At 43.8% G+C, this 17,950-nt stretch overlaps 1 protein-coding gene and 1 long non-coding RNA gene across 2 annotated transcripts in view; one reads left to right on the plus strand and one right to left on the minus strand.

Annotated features, from left to right (window-relative positions):
- Positions 1-17,950, plus strand: part of LOC308058787 — a 48,782-nt gene that overhangs the window by 13,125 nt on the left and 17,707 nt on the right. The gene's annotated exons all lie outside the window — the stretch shown is intronic.
- Positions 3,329-15,651, minus strand: CYSLTR2 (cysteinyl leukotriene receptor 2). Its single transcript, XM_080375122.1, has 2 exons — positions 15,480-15,651; positions 3,329-6,614 (listed from the first exon to the last, which is right to left on the minus strand). The coding sequence occupies exon 2, from the start codon at positions 6,586-6,588 to the stop codon at positions 5,662-5,664; it is 927 nt and encodes a 308-aa protein (XP_080231248.1). The 5' UTR covers positions 6,589-6,614; positions 15,480-15,651; the 3' UTR covers positions 3,329-5,661.

Consider the following 17,950-nt stretch of genomic DNA (forward strand, 5'->3'; position numbering starts at 1 on the left):
CACCCCCACCCACAGATTCTGCATTTTGGGCAAAACTGAGTGAGTTGTCACATTCTGGTGGGTTGTCTGAGATTAGTCTTTTGAAACAAACATTCCCTTGGTAATCATATTTATCCTCTTGCAACAGTAGGTTATCATATCCAGTAGAGGCTGTATGAATTTCATTCATGTATTTGCAGCAAGGAGCAAGAGAAAAACCTGAATCTTTTCTGTGCTGTTTTGCAACTGTGATTCGATCTGTAGGTTTAAATTGTACTATGCATTTTATTGATAAAGACCTGAAGAAAGACTTGAGCTGAAGCAGTTCTGAAAGCAGGAGAAAGAGAGTATAATACAGTGCTTTAGATCAGTGCAGACAGGAGGCTACGCAAAGAGAGGTGTGGAATTATTCAGTGCATTCCCTGTTCATTACCAGGTAGAGCAACAAATTGTGTGAAAACAACTCCTATATGAAGCTGTAAAAGAACTCAGATGCTCAGCCAAAGATTTTTGGACTCAAATCGGCATTTACCGTGAATTTGTACACTGCCATTGCAGAAGGATATGTTATGACCCCCTATGATTGTAAAGCTCTGTGTTATATGACGCTTACCTCTATGCGTATACAGTTTGGATAACGGAGTACTGGGACTGAGCTACTGTGCAGACAAATGATAATTTATTGAACGTGAAAAATATAGAGGGCCTTGGTGGATCCTCGCTCTGCTCATTCGACCAACTGATCGCAAGCATCCTACCAATGATGAGCCAGAGAACAAGCCAGAATAATGTGGATCTTCCTGCTGCTTCTTTCCTTGTACCTGGTGTTGCTGCTGTACAAGCTTTAAGCACATTGAGTAAGTTAGGATGTGATACAAAAAATATTGATGTGTGGGTTTATTATATTGTTAGGGTTTTTGGCCATTGTTATATGTATACTGTGTTTGACAAACCCGATGTGAGCCATGATAAAGGGCTGTCCATCAAGCTATGATGGTTCCAATTCACACAGCCTTAACCTTATCCAATATAACAAACAAAAAAGGGGGGAATTGTAAAGGCCCTTTCAGATAAAAGTGGAAAAAAACCCCAAACCAACCAGGCTGTAGAGTGATTATGCCTTGAAAAGCAGTGCTCTGAGCTCACCTGCAATTCAGTTCTGTGCACACCTGTCTTCAATGACGAATGTGCCCAAAGACTCCCATATCTTAAGTATGGGGGAAGAAGAGACCTTCTCAGATGAGCATGGAGGGAGTAAACAGCTTGGTGGAGTGTGAACTGGATGCAAAGGTGCTCTGCTGCACGTAGGCATATCTCTACGTGGATATCCTTGGGTGGATAGTGATTGTATGCAACCAGCACTTATGTATATAATAACGGATGTCACCTAGAATGTGTACTTTCATATGACACAGGCCATCATTTAAACTGGCTCAGGTATGATACAGGAAATCAAAATATAAGCCCAAGGATAGTATCACTATTGAAACAGCATCTGCCTCCTCCTGACTATGTTTAGATTTGGTTATTTTTGATGAATCTTATTTCCACTCCTATCAGCTGGAGGAGAGCAGGTCATTTCTATCTTGCCCATCCCAAAGGACTAAGAGAAGCATCAACAGCCCTCAGACAGGGGAGGAAAGTCTGATGCCTGCTCTGCTGCCAGCACAACATGCAGTTGTAGCATATAGGAACATGCACCTCAGAAGGAGATGCTGAGCAGCAAAATGTATACCCATTTCTACAGACACTTTTAGGAGCAAAACCAAAATATAAGTTATGGTAACAGGAGGCATGTTGAGGAAGACAGAGGATATATCATGAAAACGAATGGGAAAATGCGTTGCTTAAAATAAAAATCATAGAATCATAGAATGGTTTGGGTTGGAAGGGACCTGAAAGATCATCTAGTTCCACCTCCCTGTCATGGGCAGGGACACCTTCCACCACACCAGGTTGCTCAAAGCCCCATCCAGCCTGGCGTTGAGCGCTGCCAGGGATGGGGCATCCACAGCTTCTCTGGACAACCTGTGCCAGTGTCCTCACAGGAAAGGATTTCTTCCCAATATCTAATCTCAATCTACCCTCTTCTAGTTCAAAGCCGTTCCCCCTTGTCCTGTCACTACATGCCCTTGTACAAAGCCCCTCCCCAGCTTTCCTGTAGGCCCCCTTCAGGCACTGGCAGGCTGCTATAAGGTGTCCCCGGAGCCTTTTCTTCTCCAGGCTGAACAACCCCAGCTCTCTCAGCCTGTCTTCACAGCACAGGTGCTCCAGCCCTCTGATCATCTTTGTGCCTCTCCTCTGGGCTCGCTCCAACAGGCCCACGTCCCTCTTATGCTGGGGGCCCCAGAGCTGAAGGCAGTACTGCAGGTGGGGTCTCACAAGAGCAGAGGGGGAGAATCACAGTCATGTGATGCTCCCCTGACTGATGCAACACCACTCTATGAGGCAAATATAGTCACACGTCAGCCCGAACCAAGGCTAAAAAGCAAATGCGAAGAATGTCTTTTCCTTGTGCTGAGGGTCAAGTGGTTGAGGCTGCAGTGAGGTTACTTCAGAAAACGTCTCTATGTCTCTGGTATAGCTTTAGACTTTAAAAATTACCTTTGCCTAGGAATACCAGGGCTTCCATGAGTGGCAGGAAAACACACATATGAAGGTAGAACATTTGCTGTAGCTTAGGGGTACCAGCCACTTGAAAACTCAATTTCCTGTTCTTATGTCTCCTTCAGTCTCAAACATTTACAGTTACTTTTACTTTCTATGTGCATGGCTATTCTTAGATTTTGTCTCCTGGAAAACTGAGGAAACATATCAAAATACTTTTTAAGGGGTAGGTGGTCCCTTGAGAGACCTAGAGACATTGCTAGTACTTTAACTGTCAGGAGGTTTATTTTTCAGAATAAATACGCTGTCTTTTTTTTACTATATTTTTTACTATGATACTTGCACAGAGAAGAACCCTGGTCTTCAGTTCTGTGAGTAGAGACATGCCAGGATACCAAATGGAGAAATGGCAGTAAATGGGAATGTGGCATGTTATGCAAGTGTTGTTAAAGCTGCATGTGATGATCACTAACAAGGATGGTCTTGAATCCTTTTGCAAGTAAATCATAATTTAAAAATCTATTACTTTATCTGCACCACAAAGTTTGGCTGATGTTTCCCCCTATTTTGTTGGTGAAGTAAAGATGGCAGTTGGATGCTCTCACACCTCTAAAGACACTTTTTTGTTGTAAAATGATGGCCCACTTACAGAAACTCAATATCTGTTTCTTGGTCTTTTTCCCCCTGCACTCTGAGGAGCTTCCTTGTTAGCTGTGCAATCAATAAAAAACATATCTTCAGCCACTAGTAAATCTAGTTTATTAAAACACAGGTTTGACAGTGAATTCAATTGCTAACAAAGTTGTATTTTGGTCAATACAAAGAAAATGTGACCTTGTGAGAGACTTATATCCTCTAGATGCAAAATTATCTGATAATAGGGTGCACTGGATGGATACAAACAAAAACACGTTAGTGAGATTAGACTGTGGCTAGTATTTTCCATTCCCTTTTAGTATTTAAGGTGTACAGTATCTTATCAGAGGCTCCAAGACTGTCACTTATCCCTGTGCCGGTCTACTCCTGACAGGGGAAAACCACGGAAAAAGTTTGCCCCCTTCCTTCCAATTATTTGTCCACTATCTCTCTGCACAGTCTGCCATCTCGATGCCATTCCCATTGCAAAGCAGTGGTAATATTTCCTTTTCCTTCAGCAGCATGGGACCAAGCACTGCAGGAGTTCACATGGCATCACTAGGTCAGCTCTTAGTATGCCACTGAGTTATTGAAATAAGGATTTGGAGCATTAACTTTAGTGAAGACTTACGATAAAATTTAGTGCTTACATCAAAGGCAGCACAAAGTGAGCAAAATAGATTGACTCTGCAATTGAACATAAGCCTTAGATAACCAAGAAAAATGTGACTTCCCCAGTGATGTCAAGTACTTTTTCACCTGACCAGCAATGATTTGTTTTCTACATATTTCAGACAGAGCTGAAAATAGCTAGCTACAGTTATTTTTGTTTGGGAGCAAAAAAAACCCCAACAACAACAAAACCCACAAAAATTTGTTTGGGGTGTTCTGTTTATAAAGTGCTTTCTCTGGAAAAGTTCAGAGCATTGAGAAAATATTTTCACAGACAGAAGTCTGGATGGACTTCCTAGGAAGGGAAGGCCTTCAGCATTTTTGTTAGTTTTCATATGGGACAGGCTGCTTTCCTGGAAAATATGACAAAACTTCTTGTCTTTTTTTATTAAAATGACATAAAAATGAAGTAAATAAAACCAAATTCTAAATGTGGTCAGACTGAGTTTGGAGCCTTTGCAAGCAGTCTGATTTTTAGGAAATGTATTTTAGAAAATATTCAGAGACTTAAAAATGCAAGCAGCCACGTGGTGAGATTTTTCCAAAGTACACATAGGTGTAGCTCCCCATTGCTTTCCAAAACAGCCTCCCTCCTCCTCCTCCACCTCCTCTGCTGCCCATCTTTTCTCCTGTTCCTGCCTTACTGCTTTCCCTATTGCATTGGTGCATGTTTAATGTCAGGGTGTTCAAAGCAACTGGAAATTAATCCTAGGGAAAAAAGGGATCTGCTCCTCCTGGGAGCAGTCGGGAAGTGAGGGATTAGGGATGCCTTTAGCAGCAATTTGCTGTCAGGCTGGTTTACCTGTGCAGAGGAAACCACTTCGTAGCTACCTGTTTGGACCAAAATAATTTTAAAGTTTGTCTTTGGATCCCTGCATGGGAACCGAGCTGCCTAACCTCGGCTTTCAGAAGAGCACTGGCAATGATGAGCATAAGCCCAAACGTGCTGACCTTGAAGGAATCGGCACAGACGTGAGCAGCTGCAGGGTGCAGCCTGGTGTTCCCACGTGCCCACATCCTGCCCTTGCTGCCAGCAGTCATTTTACTCATAGGACTCCACGCTGATGCTGGGGTTTTTTTAAATCATTATCTCACTTGATAATCAGTGAAATGTTAAGCAAAATACCTTGGTGGCCTCCTCAGAGCAGAGAATTTAGAAATATTAATGCCTTCTGAACAGCCTGAGCTTGAGCTGATGCCAGCTCCTGTTTGGCTCTCAGCAGAAAGTACCAGCGATGCTTTACATTTCTGTTATGTGCAAATCTTTAGCCAGTGTTCGCAAAGGGAACTGACAGGGTGCTATGAATCCGTTGGGTGTCACAGTGTCTGATCCATGCACCTCTGCACACAGAGGGAAGCGGAGCACAGAGAGGTTCAGATGCCATCACTGAGGTGGTCAGGTGAGCCGTTTGCCTTCAAGTCTCTGGTTGAGTATTGTGAAATGAAATAAAAGTCCTCTAGTAGCAAGGTAAATCCATTTCAATTCCTTGTCCTGGGGAGGGTGAACACTAGAGGTATATCTATGTTGCTAAATAGAAGAGGACCAGGGATTACACCCAGGGACCTGACCTCTGATCATCCTGCCTCAGTTTTGGCCATCCCCAATGAGCTCCCTCTAAGACACTTTTGCTCGAGAAATGCCTGTTGCTGAGCAGCACGGCCACAGGCTGGCTAGCACCACACAGCCTCTGTCATTGGATAGAATGGACTCTGTCTAGATGTCCCATCGGGACTGCATATATATATAATTTTGCAATTCTGCATCAGCTACCTGCGGTACAAACTTCTGATCCTTGCTTTGAAGTTTTCAGCGGCAAAGTAATAGAGGATGGGATCGAGGCAGCTGTTCATGGCAGCAAGGCAGAGACTGACCACCACTGCTTTGTGCAGGCTGGCCCAGCTGCAGCTGCCGTGCATCAGGTGGACAGTTCGCAGGATGTGATATGGCAGGAAACAGAGGAGGAAGAGGATGAGAGTGATGATGATGGTTGACAGTGCCTTCTTGTGACACACTGCCTTCTTGCGCTGTGGAGTCTTGGACTTGAGCAACACTTTGATGGCAAAGATGTAGCAGACAATGATTGTGCAAAATGGCAGAACAAAGCCCACGACGAGGACAAAACTGTTCATCATCAGAAGCCTGCGTGTGCTGGAGGGGTGGAGGTCCAAGCACTTGACTGGGTTGCTGTACCCGGCAATTCTCTTGTCTAACAGAGGGCTGGAGGCTGCCAGCACGAAGACCCATATGGCTGCACATATTATCCTGGCATACTTCATGTTGGTTACTTTGCAGTGTTTGAACGGGTAGACAATGGCTATAAAACGAACCACACTGAGCACGGTGAGAAAATAAATGCTGCAGTACATGTTCACGTACAAGCTGTAAGTCATGATCCTACAGATGATATCACCAAATATCCAACGTGATCCCAGCAGGAAATATGTGGCCCGAAAGGGCAAAGTGCTCACAAACATGAGATCTGAAACAGCTAGGTTCTGCATGTAAATGTTTACTGAGGTCTTCTTCTGCGAAGGCTGGAAGAAAACATAAATGGAAAGGACATTTCCAACAGCACCCAAGAAGAAGATAGAGAGATACATGATGGGGTAAATGACTTGCTTGAAGCTGTCAATTGTACAGTTGAAGGAGTTGTTAGTGAAATTTTCATCTAGTGCCATCTTGGAAATATTCATAGTCTAGAGTCAGGCTCTCCGTCTTTCTGCCAAAGTAAAAAGAAGTGGTGTGAGTGCTAGGTTACAGTCTGGGCAGGGAGTTGGGTCAGTTGGGACCATTTTGCTGAGGGCAGAAACTGCAAGATGCAGACAGCAGTGGAAATTAAAGGTTCATTAATGAGTAATTCCTTGTGATGTACCAGTAAATACACAACTTGAGGTGTAAAGCCGCATGTTGGCTCTAAACAGTTTTGGTATTACAGCAGCTGGTTGTTGTCTCAGCCTATGAAAGTGCTGCCTTTTAATGATGAGTGCTATGTGTGTGTTTTAACGGCAGTTCTCTAACCTGCTCTGCGCAAAACAAACCAACTAGCTGTCAGCTGTTTCATAGCAGGGAGGTGTTGAGTTCCCAGCTACCTGCCACAGAAACATCAAAACCAGTCAGAGAAGAGATCACTGTCTGCATTTCAGATTAGGATGAAAAGCCAAAAGAAGTGGATTTGCCCTTTGGAACTAGTGAAATTTTTCTGGTATGTTGTTGGCAGCATGTTACTGAACTTTCCTGAGCAATACAAAAGGTATATTGGTATATGTCAGAATGTATAAATTAAGGACATTTTGACCTTAAATACTGCATAAATACTGTGCTAGTTATGCATGGTTCCTTTCTTAACTCCTTCCTCCTTATACTGTATTTTTTCTTTCTTCTGAGTTTTTCATGGCTTTCTATGTCTCTTTTTATGGGGCATTTGCTGCATTTGCCGCTTTCTCAACCTCTTTTGTGCCCAACTGCTCTGCATCAGACAGTCATCTACACACACTGCAGCTTCCAGGGCAGCTCTCATTTACAGCACTAATGAAAATGGCCTGTGAAAAAATGGGCTGTATTCACAGTGTGACATTTTTCCTCCTGTGAGGCTGTAATTCAATCAAATCAAAACGACTCATCACTAAAACACTCTAAATAATTTTTTTTTTTCTGATTAGAAACCATTTCCTTGCTGAACTCCTGATTTCTTCCCTCAGCTGACCCGCTGCTAGCAGTATTTTGAAAGGAAGGTTTCAGTATTGTTGCTTGTTTAATAGTGGGACCAATTCCCTGTCTGCATCTGCCAACATATTCTAAAGATGGAGCATGGAAAATTTTTGCCTAGAATCCACAACTACGTAGCATTTCTAGATGCATGAAAAAGAAGCTTTTAATTCACCCCAGTGAGAGTGAAAACAAGCTGATGATACCTGACTGCCTTTCTTATTTTGAACCTCACTGGCTTCACAAATGTAAATTAATTTATTTGCACAGGTGGAGTCTCCCTAGGGGAGAAAGTGGGCTCTAGATGTGGGTGCTCTGGACTCACAGTTACCCAGTGCTGTATTCCCAGTGTGCTGTAAACGGCAGCTGATTTGTTAACTCGAGCCATGCTGTGGGAGCCTGAGCTATGTTCAGAGCAGCCCATGGTATCTCCAGCGTAGCGCCTCAGAGTCTGTATCCCTTAATACAGCAACCAGATGTGCCCCAGCAGTTGCCTTTTATCCAGCCCAACTGTGACAGGGAGCGTGGGAAGTGCATCGCCCAGACTGGGTTCCCAAGAAGCAAGACTTACCCCTCCCATCATGAGATGGGAGCATGGCAGCTTGGGAATGGGGACATTCACTCACACCAACATCATACCCATCCTTGCAGTGCCTGAAATTAACCCTTCAGAAAATAGTCGTATCTATTGAGCTTAAGAGTGCTTAAGACTGGAAGTGGGCAAACTGGATATTGGGTCTCAGCAAAGCCCCAGGCTTCGTAACATGTGCTCCTAAAGGAAATCCTATTTGAGATCCTTTTTCCTCATGGAAGGGAGAGACAAGGTATACTTCCTAAGAACAAACCCTTTGTAATCAGAGGAGACTGGAATGGGTTTTGGTTTTGTGTACAAAGCAACTGTCTAACATAGGTGTTTTCTGTGTGGGATCAAGGAGCAGCTTTTCTCGTGATTGAATCTGATCTCCCCATTCTGCAGGGAAACATCACAACACAAAGTACTACAAAGGGAAGAGTCCTGACTGTGTTTTCCTAAAGCCCAAGCATCCTTGCCTTTAGAAACTACAAAACACAAGAAAATACCAGTGATCTGCCACCTGTTGAAGCATTCCTGTTGTGTGTGAAACCTGTGACTTAGAGGAATCAAATGAGGATGAAGAACTTGGAGCGTGGATAAATTTAAAGCCTTGCTGAGCCCTACGAGTGATGGCTTGTGGCCTGATGCTGTCTGCTGAAGGATAGGATTAGGGCAATGAAAATTCAGTTGATGAAAATCCCTTGGGTCCCTGCACCCTGGGGAGAGCACTACAAGCACAGAGGCTGAGGCACTTTGCTCAGGCTCTTCATATGAGGTTATCTAGCTAACAACTACCATTAAAGCTACTTTGTGCTCCTCGTTTCTCCTTACAGCTAAAGACATTTAGGAAACTAGATGCACAAGTGCAATTGAGAAAACGCAGCATCCTTAGACCTAGCAAGAGAGCCAGTTCTCAGACTCCCCTCCAAACTGTCCAAAGAAAACTTTCAACTGTTATGGGATGTCTAAGAGAAAGAAGCTGGAGCCCTCAACAGAAAGCTGTTATCCACCATGGTGCCTGCCCTCAGCTGAGGGCCAAGAACAACCCATGCAATTATATGTAGATGCTTCTATTAACTGTGTTATAACACCATCGTGATTTAACTCCAGCCAGCAACTAAGTACCACTCAGCTACTTGCTCACTCCACCCCTGCCCCAGCAGGATGGGGAGGAGAATCGGGAAAAAGGTAAAACTCAAGGGCTGAGATCCTAACAATTTAATAATTAAAATAAAATAAAAATAAAATAATAACAACAACAACAACAATAACAATGACAAGTGTAATGAAAAGGAGAGAGAAGGGGAAAGGAATAAAGTCCAAAAGGGGGGGGGAAAAACCAAGTGATGCACAATACAACTGCTCACCACCCACTGATGGATGCCCAACCAGCCCCTGAGCAGCAATCAGCAGGCCCTGGCCAGCTCCCCCCAGCTTATATACTCAACGTGATGTTCTATGGTATGGAATATCCCCTCAGCTGTCCTGGCTCTGCTTTCTCCCAGTTTCTTGTGCCCCTTCAGCCTTTTCACTGGCATAGCCTAAGAAACTGAGAAGTCTTTGACTTAGTATAAGCATTACTTAGCAACAACTAAAAACATCAGTGTGTTATCAACGTTATTCTCACACCAGATTCAAAACACAGTATGGCACCAGCTACTAAGAAGAAAATTAACTGTATCCCATTGAAACCAGCACAAACACCCAGATCAATGTAGAAAGGAAGGTGCAGTGAAAGATACATTTCACACAGGAGTACCTCAAGCACCCACAGAGGGGAAGGGGACAATGTTACGCCTCCTTGAAGCCAAGAGCTGTTTACTAGACAGCTAAGGCTAGGAGATGACTCCTACATAAACAGAAGAAATTACATACGTAAGGACAGTCAATAAACTTTGTTTTCAGCAGGTGTCCAGATGGTCTCCTGGGTGAGGAATGAACAGGGTGGGCTTGAGATGAGAGACTGAAACTATAGGGTCCCTCAAAAGAAGGGAGATTGGTGCTAAGATCTAACGGCCCTCTGAGGAAAAGAAGAGTGTGAGAAAGGAACAATCTGAAATGAGAATCTCTCTGAAGTGGTACTGCGAGATTTCTCTGATGGAAACTCTCTAGCAGTAGATTTTTTCTATATATGAGTTTTCCTGATGGAAACTACCAAGTAGAAGCAGCTGATGCATGTCCTGAGGCTCTGACAACCACCCTGACAGGAAAGAGAGAGCACATCAGCTAAGCAAGGAAAGGGGAGGCTTTTCTGAAAAAAATGCTATGTAAGCAGATTAGATGTGGAGTTTGGGTGGGATTTTGTCTTTTCTTCACCTCTATGAAGTCTTTTAGAAATATTTACAGCTTGATTAGTATGAACTTTATAAATAAATATTTACCTTTCATTATAAATTACATACATATTATCAATCATATACTTCTTATGAAGAAATATTTTCTCTTTTATCTTAACCTGGCTTGAGTGTGATTTAGTTAGGGGATAAGAGAAAGACATTCCATGCCTAAGGTGAATCCAACACCCTTAACAAAGAGATGGGTGTGCAAGCCAGCTGGGGAACCGATAGACCAAAAGTAAGAGGAGATTTGTTTCATTGGAGGAGATACTTAACTAATAAAGGTGCCTCAGAACGATTGTATTTTAAGCTAGGGATGCAGGTAGCAGTCTAGCAGCAGTGTAGGGGCTACCCTGTAAACTGCCTGGCATGTGATGTGTATGGTCGCCCCTCCGGGCCAGGTTTTGTGCACGTGTGTGCAAGGCGAGGGATGGAAGGACAAGGCTGGCTGTCTCCAGGCAGGAGTGGCTCAGCAGGAGCAGGCCTGCCCAGGGAGCAGACCTCATGAGATGTCTGAGTAGATCGCTTGGGGACGCAAGAGAGGAGCTGGTGGTGGCTGTGGTCATCGTGGGCACCAAGGATGAAGGTGGGTTCTTCAGGGCTCAGCTATGAGGCAAGACAGAGGCCCAGGTCAGACCCAGTGGTTCAGTGCATGGATGAGGCAGTAGAAGGGAGAAAGTTAGGTGTGTAAAGAACCGATGGATCTTTTTGGATAAAGGCAAGTGATACAGCAATAAGAGACTGCACTGTACCCAGAGTGGATCCAAGCTGCTGGTGCTGCAGTCTGAAAGGTCTGCAGAGGAGTATTTAATTAGAAGCAACAGGGGAGCTGAAGGGCATGGGAGAGCAAGTGGCCAGGACTGACAAGACCTGCGAGTGCTGTGAACTCAAATCCAGTGCACCTCTGACAAAGCCAAGAGGGAAATAAAGCCCAACTGCCCACAAATCCAGACACACACTATCTTGAGTGACTGATCAAAAGCAAATCTTACAGGTAATTCTGCATCCATGCTCAAATCTGAAAACGAGATAGGGGAGCTGGCAGACTTGGCATGAGACAACCCTGGCGCAAGGGGAACTTCAGAGACACACAGGAGAGAGAATAATCAATGGGAACCTGAGTTGCCATGCTACCAGCTTTATGGTAATGATAGTGTAGGCTGCACAGGTGGAAGAGTGCCACTGTGCATGACGCACTATGTAACTTGCAACAGCATAAAAATATGGCTAAAGAGAAGCACTACAGGGTTCTTGTAGGCAGACACCCCTTACTCCAATAATGAAAACATACCACCAAACTCTACATCATGATGATGACAGTAATTAGAAAATGTTAAGGGAGAGCAGGAAGCCGAAAGCAGGCAGCAATAGCAGGAGATTTTGTGTGCATTTATAAAGATGCAATGCTGCCGCAGAACAGTAAGTAATGTCCAGATGCAAAAAATGCCTGATTCCTAGAATAATTGGTCCTCGAAATAAATCCATAAAGTAAGATGCTATTCTACATTTTGTCTTTAGTGCTGCACCAGTCCTAGTTCAAGCAGGTTTTGGTGGAGAGAGCCCTGTAGTGGCAATCACAGTAGAGCTAGGTTTGGCAGTGTTGTGGGACAGAGAAGAAATCCCAGAAGGAAGAAGCCTACATAATTTTGTGGGCTGTTTAGAAAAACAAATGGAAAATCCAACAGAACCTGTGTTAGAAGCCTACATTCCAAAAGAAATAGGTACTTCAATAAATATGAAGCCTGATGTCCATATGTCCATTAGTAGAACAGTTAGCAAGACTGTTATAGGGAAAAGATCACCACTTAGAAAGCAGAAGTTGTGTCCAAATGAGGAGAACAGGAAAGCCTGCATCACGGCAGATCAAATATGGAGAGGAAACTGAGAGCATTAAAAAAAAACAAACCACCAAAACAACCGAACATGAAGACTACGTGGTAAAGGATGATGAGGCTGACAGTGAGTTTTGTAAGCCCACTGAAAGATGAAAGACTGTTAGGGAACTGGCAGAGTTTCTTGGTGGCAAAACATCTCTTAGGGACAACAAGGCTATAGCAGAGAAACTCGGTGAATTCACTCTTCCCCACCAAAGATGTTGGAGTATTTCCATTTCTGATGCATCAAACAGGTCAGAGAAGCCAGCTCCACTCAATGGATGTGCACAGGAATTATTAAACTGACCAAATAAGGAGAGGCCAATAAGTAATCAGGACCAGATGGCATCCATATGAGTGTCCTGAAGGATCGCAACTGTACAACTGTCGGCCAAGGCACATAACCCACCATTACAATCAGGTGCTGTGCCAGGGGACTGGTGTGTCACCACCAGAGAGTGCAGCTCTCATCTACAAGAAGGGCTTGAGAGGACAACTCAAGGGCCATCAGCTGGTTGTCTCAGTGCTGGGAGCTACTGACCACTGAGACCAATTTCCACCTCTGGTACATTGTGGGGGGTCTCTAGTGAAGAATGAAGGCACTGAGCTCATTGAAAGGCCAGTATGCTGAGGAAGAGTCGGCACATCTTCTGAAAAGGGAGATCCTGCCCTACCCACCTGCTGAAGTGCTGTGAGGATGATGGATGAAGGGGGCTCCATGGTCATTTTATATTGTATATATGGATATGTATGCATTTATACAGCCACATTTGTCAAAGCCTTTGACAAAGCTCTGCACTGGGGGTTTCTTAAGGAACTAAGTTGCCAGAGACCTGGAAGGCATGGTTTTTTTGTGGGCTGAAAGCTGGCTGAAGGGTAAGAAGTGCAGAGCTTAATGAATCAGCAATGGGGTCCTATAGGGTGTGGTACTCAGACCAGATTTATTCAATATCTTTATCAATAACCTGTAGAAGACAGTTATCCAGGTTGGCAGATGCCACGCTGAAGGAGTAGCAGATGAGAATTAGTATATTTTAATGTAAGGTGATGCATGCTAGGAAAAATAATCTAGACCATGCCCACATGATATGAACTTGAAACTGGCTGTTACATTTGGAAAGGGCATTTGGCATTGGCATTATGGACTATTTACTGAAGTCATTTCTGCATTGGCTGCAGCAGCTGAAGCAACCAAAAATGTCAGCAAAATGAGGGGCATCATCAAGAATGCTATAGAGGAGAAAGTAGGTTATCACCTTGTATAAAATCTCCATGCATCCCCATAGTGAGCAGTTTTGGTGCCTACATCCAAAAAAGAGATTACGGAGTTAGGGAAGTTACAGAGAGGGGCAAGTGAATGATCAAGGAAACACAGCAAGGACTAAAAAGCCTGAGACTCTTTGGTATGGAAAGGAGGAGGCTGAAGAAGGATGTGGTCAGGGTTTACAGAGTCATGAAGGTGGTGGAGAGTGTGAATGTGCACTGCTATTTATAGGGTCTTGCAGTACTGAGGCGTGGGGTGCTCAGCAGAGTTGTTGAGAATCTGCTTTCAAACAGATAAAATAGGGAAGAGGAGCAGGCAGAGTTGGGAGCTCGCTGCAACAGCAGGCAGTGCATACAGGTGGCTCAGCAGGGTCAAAACAGGATCAGACAGATGCAAGGACAGTAAATGGGAAACAAAAGACCGGGCAGGGACGTACTCCTCAGTGCCCATGGACAGTAGTGAGGAAGCTGGGGAAATGCAAGGGGAAAGCACTCTGGAAGGTGATCAGACTCTCATGTTGTCTCTAACCAGCATTTCCCATTGCCACCATCAGAGACTGAATACTGGGCTAGATGGACATCAGTCTGAGCTGCCAGCACATTCTTTACAGTCACAATTTGCTCCTAATTCCCAGCAGTGTAACAACCACGGTTGACTTCACTGACTTCACTCTAATTCCTACTGGTGAAGTGAAAGCGATGCCTGTAGTGATATTAATACAGAGATTCCAGCCTGTATGTCAAAAAGCTATTACTGGGAAAGTGGCAATTGTCAGCAGCCTTGGGCTACCCCCAGTTCTAGTGGATGGCAGTCAAGTCATCCAGCATCTCAACAGACAATAGGATCGATTTCTATGCCATGCCTGGAGAGAAGGACATGCTTCTTTTGAAGACGTGTGGTGGAGGGGTGCTGCTGCTGAAGGTGTAAATATGAAAGTTTCCAAACTCCTGATCTTGAGTCCGCTTCTCTGAAACATTGCATTCACTATAACACCAGGAACTACCAAAGAACCTATTTTTAATAAAGTGTTCTGCATATACAAAGTAAAATAAGGAAATCAGGCTGTTAATTCAAAATATAGTTCTTTGCTATGTTAAGTGATAAATATATACATTCTCTTGTATGCCAGGAAAAAAATAGTCTCTGCATTTATCACAATAACCCGTTGTCTGAAGAGGATGCCAGACACCACAGTCTTGTGTTCATTACCTAATAGGAATATATCACTGATATATGTATATCTACACAGACGTATATATATGTATACATAAACGCAAGGAGATCACTTGCATTTGCCACTGCACTTCTGAAAAAACCCAGAAGTTGTCATTTTTTTAGAGTTCCCATTGGCTTGCTTTCTGCCATTCACCTTGTGTTTCAGGAGCAGCGTTACCAAGAGTAAATGTAACAGAAGGTAATATTTAGAATTAACTTTAAATTCATCAAAACATAGCATGTTATTAACCTTTCTACATGCACAATAATAGGGGGGGAAATCAAGAGCCTGACATTTAACACCTTTTATTTTAAATCTTTGCCATAAACCAAATATATATTTTTCACCTAGTTAAAAAACAAGACTTGCTTAATCACATCCACAACTTGATTGTTATCTTCCATCTGGCAAACATTTCTAGTTACATAAATCCACCCTTTTATCTGCCAAAACGAGAACCTCAAGACTGGCTTTGTCATAGAAGTTTAGACAATGATTGCAGCTTCTGGCAAAGAAAAAGCTTATTGCGAGTAATAAGAAATATAAGTAGATTGTATTTTAATCATTGCAACCATTTTTACCTACACGAGAAAAAGCAGACAAATCTTGTCCTACCTCAGCTTGTGTGCCTTCTGGTGTGTTCAGTATTTCCTTCTGCTTGCTGTTGCTCACAACTTTTAGTTTTGTTAGTGGAAAGGAAAAACCCAAAAACTTGATGCAAGACCCAAGTGCTATTTATGCAGAAGCCACAGAAAAGCAATGAGTGGTAAGAAAGGGAAGTAAATTCTGATTAAAAGATCTTAGATCTTCTTAAAAGAGAAATGTTCTCAGCTCAAGGAGTGGTGCTAGCAATCACATGGCAATCTTTCATAATTTTCATCCAATGAAAGAGGCTCTGCAGCTACATGGTACGTTGGGAAGCTTTCTGGATGTCTGTATTTGCTCCCACGCTTCTCTATATCTGTTTTCAATAATCAGGGTTGCCCAGAACATTAGAGGGCATCTGTGTATAAGCTTCACATGAATCATTAGAGATGTAGTTCTTGGAATTATGGAAAGGACAAGTTCTGGGGTTATTTCCCAGATTTGCCATGCAGAAATCACAGGAAGAACAAAATTGGAAGCAGGTTCTAGGAACTGGTGTATAATCTCATTCAGCTCAGAGTGTGAGGCTGAGTTTACAGAGCTGAGGGACTAATTTTCCTTTTATTTTGATAGGAACAGAATACATAGCTCTGTTAGGCCATAAGCAAGCAGCTGCAGTGAACACTTTATTCCCCCTTAATGTTTTACTTCTCAGTGGAGCAACATTGACTTCACAGATGAGTGCTCTGAGCCCGCTGCAATTGTGAAATAGGTATCTATACATACTACAGGAACAACAGCTTGGTTATTCCTCCCCCATGCTTTCAAAACATGCAGGTGGACCAGCAGCAGTCAAGTGCTTTCTGGCTGCTCTGCTGTATTTCATATCAGCTGCAGGTTAGGACTCCACAAACGGCTGCTTACCGCACCTCAGTGGATCGGCAGTTTCCCAAAAAACCTTCTCGCCACCCACACTTGTAGTTGTCTATGCCCCAAAGTGCTTCAGATAATGATTGTAATCTCTCCTCCATTGGCCTGATTCTCATCTATCACTCTTCACTTTGGTTTTACACATGGATTTGAGAACAGGCAGAATAGTTCTCTAGGTGTGCTCCTCATGCAGGGTCATGGTGGCAACATGCAGTGGCTGCAAAGACTTGTGTCACCAGAGCTCCCAAATCCCTGTGCCCACAGAGGAGGTACGTGCAGCTTGCAGGCAGCTCGAGGGGAGGGGGTTAGCATGGGCATAAAAAAGGACATAGGAAACAAAGCTTAGCTAGAATTAGTCTAACACCTTCAGTCCCCAGGGTGAGCACAAAATCCATGAGTCGTCTTTTTTGAAAATTTGCCTACATTTGCATCGACAGAGCAAAGTAAGCTTAAAAAGCTCCCTGATAGAGATCCACCTCAAGTGAATTTTCAAGATGCAGTGTGATGGTGAATTAGGATCCTCCTGAGACCACAGGTACCTAACTTAGATTTTACCAGCTCTCATGGCACCTAAGCCCGTAGATAGGTGTCCTCTTCCAGCTGTGGTTGCACTGGCCACTTTGGTCACCACCCCAGCTGTTCCCCTACGTGCCAACACCTGCCTGCAGAGTGGCTCGTGTGTGCTCACTAACCCAGCCCGGTCATTGAGGTAGGTACCATAGACACCTGAAACAGGAGGTCTCTGCTCACCCAGCCCATATGGAGTGCAGCAAGGTAGAAATGACCCCATGAGCAGCTTGGGGAGCAGATTTCAGGGGCAGAGCCCTTTGGGAGGGAGCTGTGACGTGTGGCACACAGCAGCATGGGGTGCGACCGCCTCACTCAGCGAGGCCATGGCGGAGGACAGCTACGGCCTCTGCATTCGCTTCGGAGATGCCCAAGTAACTCAGACCGCATCTTATCTGCAACCGGCAGAGGCTAATTTAGGCATTGCAGCAGCAGTCTGATGACATCTCCATAGCATGGCACACAGCGATAATCGCTCTGGGACTGATAGGCAGGCTGTTTTCAGTCACACAAGGTCAGAGACAAAAATGTGTGGAAAAGCTAGACACTGATCACAATTTATTTTCCTGAATGTGTTTTGAGAACATCTCTTTCACTATAAGTTATGGTTATCTTTGTTGATTAGATAATTCCTCACATTCACTTTCTTAAAAGCCCTGCTTTCTGGACGGTACTGTTTCCTCTCTTTTATAAAGTAATTCTGTAGTTTTTCTTTTACCCTGGCTTTGAATAAATGAGGTTGGCTGCCAACTCACCCTGCACCTGACGAGGTAGATCCAGAGTGACTGCTTGGGATTTTTTTGAAACAGTCACTAGATGACTCAGCTTCCGAGGGGAGTTTATTACATTTGTTACTAATAAAAACTTCAGTAATTCTGGAAAAGACATCTCAGAATATCATGAAAAATCAAAGACTTTCATCACAAGACGCAACATGCATGTCGCATATTCAACAGCTAAAAGCCTAGATTGTTTCTGAATTTTGAGTCCCATAAAGGGATCAA

The sequence above is a fragment of the Falco punctatus genome (assembly GCF_963210335.1).
Source record: "Falco punctatus genome assembly, chromosome: 2".
Lineage (NCBI taxonomy): Eukaryota > Metazoa > Chordata > Aves > Falconiformes > Falconidae > Falco > Falco punctatus.